The 12,801-nt window shown below is 36.8% G+C and overlaps 1 protein-coding gene across 1 annotated transcript in view; it reads right to left on the bottom strand.

Moving 5' to 3' along the window:
- Positions 1-1,382: 1,382 nt before the first annotated feature.
- LOC149206525 (general transcription and DNA repair factor IIH subunit TFB2-like) overlaps positions 1,383-12,801 on the bottom strand; it is a 486,113-nt gene continuing 474,694 nt past the window's right edge. Inside the window, exons 13-15 of the mRNA XM_089393737.1 lie at positions 2,617-2,697; positions 1,803-1,877; positions 1,383-1,647 (exon numbers count right to left, since the gene is read on the bottom strand). Of these exons, the coding sequence (XP_089249863.1) occupies positions 1,498-1,647; positions 1,803-1,877; positions 2,617-2,697 (306 nt within the window). The 3' untranslated portion in view covers positions 1,383-1,497. The remainder of the gene's footprint in view (positions 1,648-1,802; positions 1,878-2,616; positions 2,698-12,801) is intronic.

Here is a 12,801-nt window from a genome sequence, read left to right as displayed (position 1 = left end):
ATTTGGAAAAAAATAAAAACAAATAAATATAATAATAACCTTTATAAGTTAAAGGTTTAGTCATGCTGATTAGATTTTAAAAAAAGAATGCTTCTATTGATTTGTAAATTGAATCATATAAATTTACAAAATAAAACATAAAAATAATATATAAAAATATAAAATATTTTGTATAAGATTTTATTTTTTATTTTAAAATTAGTAATTATATATTAAATTATTTAAAAAATATAGAAATGATAAAAAATGTAATGTAAAAATTTATCAATCTATATTAAAGTAAATCAAAATCTTTTAGTAATACAAAACTCATTCAGGGAAAAACTTAAAAATATATATAAAAATAAAACATTCATATATTTAATGAGAAATGCAAAACAAAAATTTATAGATATATATTAAAGTAAACCAACTTTTTTAATGATATAAAACTCTTGTAAAAACAAATTCGAACTCATGGAAAGCTAATTTAAAACAGGAAACTTATAATATCTTATTATAATATCCCTGGTCAGTATAAGGGATTACAAAATTTATAGATATATATATATATATATTAAAAAATCAACAATTAAAACAGGCAACTTATAATATCTTATTATAATATCTCTGGTCAGTATAAGGGATTACAAAAATTTATAGATATATATATTAGAGTAAATCCACTTTTTTAATAATACAAAACTCTTGTAAAAACAAATTGGAACCCATGGAAAGCTAATTTAAAACAGGCAACTTATAATATCTTATTATAATATCCCTGGTCAGTGTAAGGGATTTGGGTATCCTGGCCCAATAACATATAGGTCAAACTGCAGGTTTGTTTGGATCGTCAAAAATGATTTAAATCTGATAATTTTTTATAAGAAATTTATCAAAAAAAATGTTTAAATCGTGTTTTTAATAATAGAACCTCAAAAATGATTTAAATCTAATAATTTTTTATAAGAAATTTATCAAAAAAAATGTTTAAATTGTGTTTTTGATAATAGAAATAGATTTATCACTATCAAAAATGCTTCGTCACCCAAAATCTCAATAACTCTTGGGTATCTAGAATTTTGAGCTTGACTATTATAAATTAGATTTACAAAAACACTTTAAACATCCCAAATCTCAAAATCTCAAAATCTTAACTATTATAAACTAGATTTACAAAATTTTCGTCCAAATTTTTCTAAATCATACCAAAATTATAAAATCATGCCAAAATTCCTATAATTTTCCAGGAAAATTTGAATCCACCTCAGACCACGGTATTTATTTATTTAATGCGGTAATGAAGTCATGGTTTATTTGTAATTTTTTTGGGTTACGAGATGGGCATGTCCTTAATAGTTTTTAATAAATATTTGTGAACTAATAAAATTCACAAAATACGATTTAAGCCATGGTGCTAACTAGTAAAATATTTGTGAACTAATAAAATTCACAAAATACGGTTTAAGCCATGGTGCTAACTAGTAGCTCTGGCTCTAGGGCCTCTGTCCGTCTCAATTAGTTGTCATCATCATTTACAACTGACGACATGAAGTCCTGCATATCATTAGCCTTTTCTCCATGAATAACGAGTTGTTTTCTGTTAGTATGCTTCCATAAGAACGCTCCGATCTCTATTGAATGTTTCAAGATCTTCTCATACGCCTCCTTCTCACAAGGAAGAAAACATAAAACAGAAAATCAATTTGCATTTTTCAACAAACACTGTTGTGTTGAATCTAAATCTGAATCTAGATACAGATAAATATAACGTGTTAAACAAATGCAAAGTTGAATAATGGTGTGGTCGGTCGATATATTACATTTGAGGGCAAATCAATATATATTTTAGCAGGAGTGATCTCGACTCTATTTCTGTCCCTCTCCCACAGTTTAAGCTGCATAAATAGTTTACATATAGTTAGAGTTGATATGTTATTTTTGTTTTTATATATTATAAATATTTTAATTTTATTATTATTATTATTTAATTTTAAGTTTATAATCAAGTTGGACACCAAATTTGTATATTAGACTTTTGTGTGCGGAAGACTCACTTTTACACAATTATAATCTACATACTCTATTTTTCTAATTTTAAACCTAATAATAAATCAGAGAAAAATTTATGTAAAGTTAAAAAGATAGAGAAAGATTCTTTGGCGAAAATCACATGGAATATCATTTGTCGACGCGTTTCGAACCAACCAGTGTGGTTCATCGTCAGGACAAGTTGAAGAAACAGATCAAACTCATCATGTTAAATAGTCTGAGCGGAGCCTCCAACGGCTATCTTCTCTAACGGCTAGTTTGACTCTAGATAGGGGTCATCTGTCCTAGAGTCAAACTAGCCGTTAGAGAAGATAGCCGTTGGAGGCTCCGCTCAGACTGTTTAACATGATGAGCTTGATCTGTTTCTTCAACTTGTCCTGACGATGAACCACACTAGTTGGTTCGAAACGCGTCGACAAATGATATTCCATGTGATTTTCGCCAAAAAATCTTTCTCTAACTTGATATGGATCACATAAACCTGAACTCTATTAAGTTAAAAAAATACTACAGATTACCTATTATTTTTAACAAAAGCATAACACATGATAATTGTGTTGTGTATTAAACATTATTCCATACTACCTGCTCCGTGACGTTTTTAGGTACTTTGGGTTCCCGCTGTGCAATACGAGGGTGTGCATATAGATTGAGAAATTGAATTATCTGAAAAGGAGAAAAACGGGGGACTCAGCCAATTTTACGCATACAACTACAGACACAATAATACGTCAAAAATTTCATTTTGTGATGTTGTTGACCTTTTTTTCACCAAGCAACAACGGAACGCCACTCATTGTCTCAAAACAGTACTTTTCTTTTTACAAGGTAATACCAGAAATTCGTATTAATATATGCAATGGTTTGAATTAACAAAATGTCATGCTTGCTGGCTTTAAATATTTATGTTCCACTCATTGTCTGAAAACAGTATTTTTCTTTTTACAAGGTAATACCAGAAATTGGTATTAATATATGCAACCGTTTGAATTAACAAAATGTCATGCTTGCTGGATTTAAATATTTATATTTATGTATTAAGTGGTTTTTTCTTTTCAAGAGAAAAATATTCTTTATTTTAGATGAAGAATACATTATAAGTTTAAAATCACCACATTAAAATTCATCATATCATTCACCTATATTGAACCTGGATGGAGAGCATACCAATTCCTCCCATCCACTCTAGATAAATCCAATTAACTATTAATATACCAAGTTATTATATACCATTTTTCTTCTATATTTCTTTTAAAACAATACTACTAAACAAATATTGCATGCTGTTATAGGCACTACTTCCTCGATTTCTTATTGAATGACACAGATGAAACATAGCATGCAAAGGTAATTAATTAAAAGGTAACTAATTAAAAGCATATGCAAGCAGAACAAAGGAAAAATAACGAAGTTGTAAATGGGACCAAAGATGAACTGCTGCTCATACAGGTTTTATCCTTCATTCCAAATAATTGGAAGACCATACGCCTTATGCAGATCACATAGGCCCCATTTATAGGAAAACAAAATACATAAAGATATAAAAAAAATTACCCCTGCAGTGACGACGTGACCTATTATTGCATTGTCAACAGCCCACTAAGACGATGGGCTGTCTGGTAGCTGAGTGGCTGAGCTGACTTAGATCTACTAAGTTTAATTTGGCATAGACAAATTCATTTAGTTATTCTAACACTCTCCCTTACAGCTTGCTTTCCCAAAATGATGATGCCCAAACTTTCTTCATTTAGTTATTCTAACACTCTCCCTTAAAGCTTGAATTCATAGCTTTCCCAAAATAATTCATAACACTCTCCCTTAAAGCTTGAATTCATAGCTTTCCCAAAATAATTCAGAGCTGCTTTCCCAAAATGATGATGCCCAAACTTTCTTTTGGGTATTCAAAACTATATTTTGCTGAGGGCTTTGTGAAGATAGCTGCATATTGGTTTTCAAACCTGCAAAATTCAAGGTACAATTTACCATTGTTGATGAATTCTCTTATGTTAGGATATTTTGTATCAATGTGCTTACTCTTTTTATGAAAAACACGACATTTTCATAATTGTGAAATAAAATCTGAGATCATTTTTCTCATCCATACTGCTTGATGTGTTGCACATGTCACTATCACATACTTGTTAAAAGAGTTAACAATAAATTATTTTTGAAAAGCTCACGAGACTACTCCTAATCCAAGATGAAAAACACATCTAAATGTGTTCTTTGTATCAACAATGTTTCTTCAAAATTATTATTTTGTGTAACCGATCAATCTGAATTCTGATGAATACTAGATCTCACAAGCTCTTGTTCCACTAATATCTCTCAAAATTGTTTTTCTTGCTTGTCAACGTGAGCCTTTTGTGTCTCCATGAACCTTGAAGTCAAACTTTATGCATAAATAATGTCGAACCTTGTAGCAGTGAAATACATCAAGCTACCCACTAGTTTTTTGTGCAAAGTTGGCTCTGCATTTGTGTACCTGTGTTCTTTGATTAATTTCAATCTTGTTGCCATAGGTGTATATGCTGGTTTGCAATTTAATATTTCAAACCTAAGTTCCCTGAAATGGGGAAACAGGTACAAGTTTTGGAAACGTGAAACATGATATTATGTGCAATCATAAAGCATACATGATACATTATAATTTATTACATTTAAAGTTTAAACATTATGATTAAATTTACATCACATTTACTCATGAATGATCACATAATAAAAATAGCAATATCAGAATATCCAAAATCAACCTTTATTATATATCCAAATCTCAAAATCAGCCTTTATTATATATATGAGGCTGCAAGTACAATAAAGACTATGAGGTTGCAAGAACTATAAAGACAAAAGACTAATCCTCATCAAAAATAGAAGCAGAAGCATGCTCAATAGTGGATGGTGGTGCTGAAGAAGATGATGGGCCAATTCCACTTCCAGGTTGGACCTCAATATTCAAGGCAACAAGAGAGAGATCCAAATCAGGACTTTCTGGATCCACATCCCATTCTTTAGAAGGACCACTGTTGTATTCTGGACCCCTACGAGATGCAAGGTGAAGGTTGGAGTGCACATAAACAAGATCCTCTGCCTTTTGTGAGCCCAACCTATTGCGCTACATAGAATGAATAAAACCATAGGTGCTCTAATTCCTTTCTGCTGATGAAGAACTTGCCACTTGTGAAAGACCACGAATGACAAGGTTTTGCAAATGTACACCATTTTCTCCATGGCAAATCCACCACCCAACTAGATTCATGGTGCTTCTCTCCTCCAACGCTGATATATCTTAATAATCATCTAATCTTGCAACAAAACTGGAAAATTCATCCTTTACCTCCCTATGTAGATGAAATGGAAATATTCTCATAAGGAATTTTTTCACCCATTAGCCACCTCTCTATCCTTACAGGGTGCCTTCCTCTTCCCATTGCTTTGAGCAATAAGCTCCTCATCATAAAATTTGGGGTTCAAGGCATGCGCTAAAGTGTGCAGTGGAGTGTTGAAATTGTTCCACCTATCAACAATGATTTTCTTGACTAAATCAGCAAAATGATCATCAAAAAACAAAAGCTGTGGAGACTCTTGTGAAATGATTCCATAGTTTTCTCAACCATGGAATCCATGCCATCATATACCTCTCCTAAAAGAGGTTGGTCAGTGTCAGCATTCTGAAGAAGCTCAAATGCAAGGGTTGTGAACTTTAGCAAGAAATCTATCTTGCTCCACCAGTCCTAATCAAGGCAAAATCTACGCACCATATATCCCCGCTCTGAATCTGCTTGTCTCCACTCAACCCAAAGTTGACACACCACCACAGAAACTAATGCTTGCTTAACCTCAACAAGGTAGCGCAACATCAAGAAGTTTGAGGCATATCTTGTCTCAACAACTTTTAACAACTCCAATTTGGAGTACTCTCGAAATATTTCCTAAGATTGGTGGTCGTCGGTGCTGGATTTAACAATCTCCCTTGCTTCCCCTTTGATTTCCTTTATCCATGGAACTTTGTTTTTGATCTCCTCTAAGATCAGATTCAGATTATGGACAATGCAGGGTGTCCAAAAGATGTGGTCATACCTCCCCTCAATAATTAAAGCTACAACTTTGCACACTAGTGTATTATCCGTGATAACTTGGACCACCCTGTTAGGCCCTATTTGTTCAATAGATTTTATAATAACATTATCAACGAACTGTGCATCTTTTACCTCTCTTGAGCAGTCTTCTGCCTTTATAAGCATTGCTCTTTTGAGGGAAGTGGCAATGATATTTATCAATGGTTTGCGCCTTGTGTTTGTCCATCCATCTGAGACTATGGTAACCCCAGAGCTACTCCAGGAAGAACGAATTGGTGATAAGATATCCTCCACAAGCTCCTTCTCATTTTTGAGAAGTTGAGTTCTAAATTTCTCATAGTTGCACTCCTTTGTACCCTTGAGGAGCTTCGTTAATTTATCTTATCATATCCAAGGAGAGTGAACAACATTGAATGGGATGCCACATGCATAGATGCAACTAGCCACTTTGGAATCAGTTTCTTCTCTCTCTTGTACATTCACCAATTTAGATCTTGAACTGAAGGGGATGTCCCTTTGGTATTTTTTGATGTTGGTTGTTCATGTTTTTGAGTGGTATTGGCTCTCCTCTTCCTTGCTTCAACTACAATCCTTGGCTCAATGTTAGGTGGAGCTTGAGGAGTATCTTGACTAAGCTCATCATGCCTTCTTTTGATTCCATCCACCTCATCTTGCTCTCTTTGGTATGCCCTTGCCAATGGGTCTGTTTTTTTTGTGCAGCCTGCAATTCCCTATCCGCATCCATGCAAAAGATGTGCCTTCACTCTTGGGTAGGAGCCCTCGTATGAATTCCTGCAAATATTACATCGCCATTCCCATGAGCCACCACCTCCACATTTTTGAAGCTTCTGAACATGCCTCCAAAGAGGATAATATTCAGCCCTTGGGTTGGAATTGGGGCTTGAACTTGTAGTTGCACCTTGGTTGGAAGCCATTGAACAAATCTATAAAGAAAAAACGTTTTTCATATATTTGGAAGCATAAACCTTCGAAAAATTGAAGAAATAGTAGGAAAAAACTAAGAAAATGAATGTTTCTTACCCAAATTAATTTTTTGTAGTTGAAGCTACCCTAAAATGCCAGAAAATACAAGAGAAATATGGTTGTAGTTGAGCCAAAAACCAAGAATTCCATAGCCAGAAACTCTACACTCAAAATCTGCTGCTGAAATCTCCTTTGCTCCCTGTTGAAAATGCCCTAGCTGAAACCACTGCTCTCTTCCTCTTTTCTCCTTTGCTAAAATCCTCATCTCCAAGAGAAACAACTTGCTCAATTGTGTGATGAGGAACTGAGGTGAGAGTCTTTTTATAACTTGAGAGAGGCATATAGAAGCATCCACAAGATATTTTATTCGCCCAATAAAAAATTAGAAGTGAAAAAAATAAAATAAAAACAAAAGAAATCCGCAATTGTGAAGTGGAAACTCCATCGTATGGCCTGGAAACTCGTTTTCGGCCATGTTGGCCATGCTTCCCCAGCGTGAAACGTGCAGGTACAGTCAAAAACGAGTTTCCAGGCTGTATGGTACAAGTTTCATTGTTTCCATTTCGTTTCTGAGCTGAAACAAACCTAGGGGCAATGTTTCTTGCAACATAGTCTCAAACCTTTTCAAAATATCATTTTCATATTTTTGTGTGACAAATGAAAATTCCTTCATTTGTTCAATTTCTATACCCAAAAAAAAATTCATTAAGCCTGTATATATCTATATATATATATATATATATATATATACATATAATTCATCAATTGGGGTTTGTTACTGCTCAAACTAGCATGGGTCCTGAAATGGGATCCTTGAAGGGCTACTACTAGGCTAAGGGCAACAATGGAGTGATAGTCCACTAGCACATCGACTAAGGCTCCCTACTCTTTACGAACTTTCATCGGTGGGAGGGGAACAATGTATGTGACAAAATTAGAAAGAAAGAACAACATTAAAATGTATTTATATGTAAAAGAATATATCTAACCATCCAAAAAAATTACCATAAAGGGGCTCCAAGACATATGAAAATTATCCAAACATCAAAATTCATTCCATAATCCAAAAATTCATCCTCCAAGAAGGATAGCGAAAATCTCTACAGAGATACTAGTTCCAAATACAAGTGATGATGCTAAAATGAATCCTCATCACTTCTATTTATACACTTCTAATGAATTCAATTTAGTTACTTGCCTACATTAGCCCCTAAAATAAAATTAATGTGCAAAATAACTAACTTTCGGTGACAAACAAACCAAACTAGCTCATAAACAAAAGAATAAGCCTCTTAAGAGGTCAAATGGTCAATAATACATGTTTTTGGGCCTTCTAAGAACCTCATGAAGTCCATAAGTGCCACATTGATGAATAGGACTCCCAAAAGAAATTGACAAGGGGTTGGCCCCTTGTTCTCCAAATAATAAACCAGTGTTGCTCCCAATGGGTGTGAGGGCACACAAGTAACCTCATGGGTCTCCAAGTAGGTCAGAGATGACTGTAGACTATCTGTAAGGGCTTAGATGGTGGTGTAAGTGATGCCACATCAGCATACAAATCCTAGGTCATCTTCCAAGTGCATGGTACAACTGTGGGGCCGATTGGGCATGGTGAACTAGGTGCATCTTTCTCATCCAATAGGTGAATCTCGAGCAATCTCTGAACATCTCTTGGGATCCATGCACTATTGTCTATTGTTGTGGAGGCCCATGGATCTCAACACACACCCTACATGTGCCAATGTAGCCCTCTAGAGGGTTAGGACCTCGTATAGGGAGACCAAACCCAATATGGAGACCATCTGCAAACATGCATAAGACCCAATGCATCACCTAGCCTTCCAGTACAACAAGTCATTTAAGGAAATCAGGTTAAAGAGCCTACAAACCATGGACAATATGTGGGCACTTCATAATGGCATGCCCTTCCATAATGGGCTTTGGCATATGCTAATGTCTCCAAGCTCCAAATGGGGTTAACAAAGCATCCTATTAGGTCGTTTCTACTTTTAAAGGGGATAGTATGTCCAAGGTACATCCTTCAAAGGGTGGTGGCATATGATAAAGAGATGAATGGAGTAGGGAATGAAAGGGGTAGCCCCGGGCCACGAGATGGGATACAAGGGTAGCTAATAAAAGGGAAGCCCACATTTGGGTATATAATGTATAGGAGGGATAAATCGTGGTGCATGAGGTGCTCTGGCCTTGATTTTTCCACCCTTATTTATATGCCTTTTTCCTTTTATGATTTTTATTTAATTAACTACTCGAGGCTCAAGGGATAAGAGCATGATGTGTAAGGGATAGCAGTGGATACTCCCTTTAAGGTAGGGTGGTTCATTGCCTACTAGGGGTTGGGACAATCATAGGTTCAGGAATGATAAAAGAAGCTCATATAGGGCCTATAGGAACCGGGGTGATGGCCATGACGATGGGGTAGAGCTCATCATGTATTGAATTTTACCCACGTGCTAAATGTGTTTGTTGTTGGTTTGTGGTAGCATCTGATGTGCTTTAGCCATGAAAATTGGTGGAGAGGCTAAAGCACACGAGATCTCCAAGACCCATGAATGGTTTGGGGAAATTCCACTTGGTTAGAGATATATTAAAATAGTTAATATTTTTAATGGAGTTCCTAAGTCTAAACTTAGGAAAATTAAAATATTAATGGGTATTAAATAAAACTGGGTGAGAATGTTATAAATTACATGGATCAAGCCAAATCTAATCTTAGTCATTGATTAGGGACTTAATCTCGGCCATTGAAGACTCAATAGGAAAAGTATAAGAGGAGGCTGGGTCAGTTGGAGACACACCAAGATTGATCAGTCAGTTTGATTTTCTAGAGCAAGGTTTGCTGAGAAATTCAAACAATTGATCTGAGTTGCAGAGAGGGGCAGTGAGTACATAGCAGAGAGGCAGAGATAGTGCCAAAAGGCTAGCGCAGTGATTGAGAGGCTACGTAGAGGAAGCAGGAGCCACGGAAAGGCAGCTAGAGACTACGCGAGGTTGAGGGGCATGTGTGGGTGACGCAAAAGGCCAGAGGGTTGACATAGAGAGGTAGAAGGCTGACACAGAGGGTTCAAGAGCTACACAAAGCCTTGGAGAAGCGCCAAAAGGATTTTCGTGGGGCAGACTAGTGTTGAGAAGCTAAATATCTGCTTCTGAGAAGAGGTATTACTGCCGTGTAGAAATATCTATTGGGTGAGCCAGTTTGGCACCCTAGTTGTACTCAAGAAATCTGCATAAATATAAAACCCTCATAACTGTTGCATCGGTTTTCCCGCATTGGGTTTTTCCGAGGGAAGATGTCCAAAAATAAAGGTGTCCCTTTTGTGTTTGTCTATTATTTTATTTGATGATCTATATATGACTTGAGGCTGCATTTGTGTTTATTTTCAGTATTTATACGAATAAATAACTTGTTAAGGAATAAACAAGTAGGTGAAATAAACCAGAAAATGCAGTAGAAATTTTTGATGTGTCAGACTTAGAAATTTTAACATTGTATCAGAGCGTTGTAGATCATAGGAGGACTGAAGGCACTAGAATAATCAGAAGTATTTGTAGCAATAGCAGCTGTCCCGAGAGACAAAGTTGCTCCTAAGCAGAAATCCGCAGAGAAGAAGTGACGCAGAGGGTCTGCGTCATCACTTTGAGCCAGAGAGAGGGCTAGCATAGAGGCAGAAGAGGCTCGTGAAGAGCCACGTCATCCTACTCAGTCAAGCAGGTTTGACGCAATTGGCCAGAGGAGTGATTCAGCCTTTTCTGGGACTACGCAGAGCTGGAAGGCTCAATTTCTTCATTTACCAGGGCATAGGGAGCTGTGGGCAGATTGTGGATTAGGAAGTTGGTGGGGTGTTGTTGGTGTCGAAGTAGAACAGTACCTAACAGGACAGAACCAAGGTAGAGGGAGTCATTACCTTGACGGATTTCTAGCCGAGAAATCCATATCCGAGTTGCAATTGCAAAGAGGATCGGAGAAGAGTGGATCGATAGTTAGCAGGAATATTTCCAGTAGGGAAATGAGGACTTAGAGGGAGATTTCTAAGAGGGAAGTTGAATCTTAGAGGGAGTCCAGAAGGAGTGGAGATGGCAGTGAACGGACTGAGGGATCAGGACAGGTTGGATGGGGGCTTCCAACTTTGTCATCTGGAAGGCCAGGATTTTGTCAGTGTTGGATAAACATCACATCAAGGGCTTCGCCTTGAGAACCGTGGCTATCCCAGTCAACCCAACTGATAATGAGAAGTATGAGGATGCAATGGCGAAGGCAAAGTGCATAATCCTTGATGGGGTCAAGGATCATGTCGTACCACATATTGCCAAGAAAAACACAACAAAGGAGATGTGGGATACTTTGACGACATTGTATCAAGGCACTTCTGTGCAACAAAAGATGCTATTAGAGAATCAGATGTAGAAGGGGGAGCAGATAGATCTATACCTCCTCAAATTGCAAGAGATTCAGGACCAACTTACTTATGTAGGGGCCACACCAGATTAGGAGTTCATGGTGAGGACCACCCTGAATGCAGTCTCCAAGGATTGGGAGACATTTGTCCAAAGCATTTTGGGCAGAGCTAATCTTCCAGGATGGGAAGAGATGTGGGCATCGCTTCGCAAAGAAGATATCAGACGATTGACCAAGGTGGGGAGTAGCAACAAATGGGGTCGAATCAAGAAAGAGGAGGAGGAGGATGCAGCTCTGGCATCTGCGGGACAACAGGGTAATACGAAGGAGGAGGACATCTCCAAGGTGAAGTGCTTGAGATTTCACCCTAGGCTGAGGAAGGTAAACCTTCAAGGCAACATCAAACCATTTCACCTCATAGCTAGCCCTACGGGGTATGAGAAGGCTCTCTCCGGTCAAACTCGGTAGATCTTTCAATAGGATGAGCTGACCCAATTAGGAACACTGATATTAGGCTAGTAAACTGATAAGGAGGGTTGATTTAAAGTTTTTGGGGTTTTTGGTGGCAATTTGGAGGGAGTGCAATTCAGGGTGTGGGGATTGAGCTCAGTTTTTGCAGGTGGGTCTTTGGGGCAAGGAAGGAGTTTGTGCTGATGCCTTTAGCTGAGATGGATGATCAAGGAAGAAAGAGAGGGAGCTAAAGAGGGCAAACAATGACTTTGAATCCTCTTTAGACAGTGGAAAACATAAATATTAAACAAAATTGAAAGCTGAGCATGGCATGCATGAATTCAAACTTTATCACTTCTTTTGTTTAATTAGCAACAATAGAATAAGAGATGGAACACATAAACACACTTACAATGACAAGTAGGAAACACACCATCAACACAATAATCCACAAGAATCCACAATGATGTCTGCAAAACCCTGGCCTTCCTTTTCCTCAAATTGCAGAGATACAAGTAAAATATACAATAGAGCTTCTCCCTCAAGAGTCCAACCATGAAAATGAGCAAGAGAAGGCATAATATAGATCATCTAACTCCTTTCCCCACCTCTAAGGGTCGATCTCAGCTTCCTAGGAGCAGTTTGAACTAATTCTAAACTGAGCACTAGATAATAGGCAGTCAAAACAACTTGCCTCTAAAACTTAGGTAACCCATCCATGTATTTAATATTCACTATTTACATCAAGGAAACTTCTAGAAGTGTTAAAGGAGAGTAAATGTATCCATGTGCCATGAAAATTACCCAACAATCCATCATTTACATACATCAAAAGTCAACCAA

Source organism: Pinus tabuliformis, chromosome 1_2 (genome assembly GCF_031772625.1).
Source record: "Pinus tabuliformis cultivar Carrire ecotype Pingquan chromosome 1_2, CPIR1, whole genome shotgun sequence".
Taxonomy (NCBI): domain Eukaryota; kingdom Viridiplantae; phylum Streptophyta; class Pinopsida; order Pinales; family Pinaceae; genus Pinus; species Pinus tabuliformis.
The sequence above is the reverse complement of the archived record's forward strand: the minus strand, read 5'-3'. Positions and strand labels throughout refer to the sequence as shown.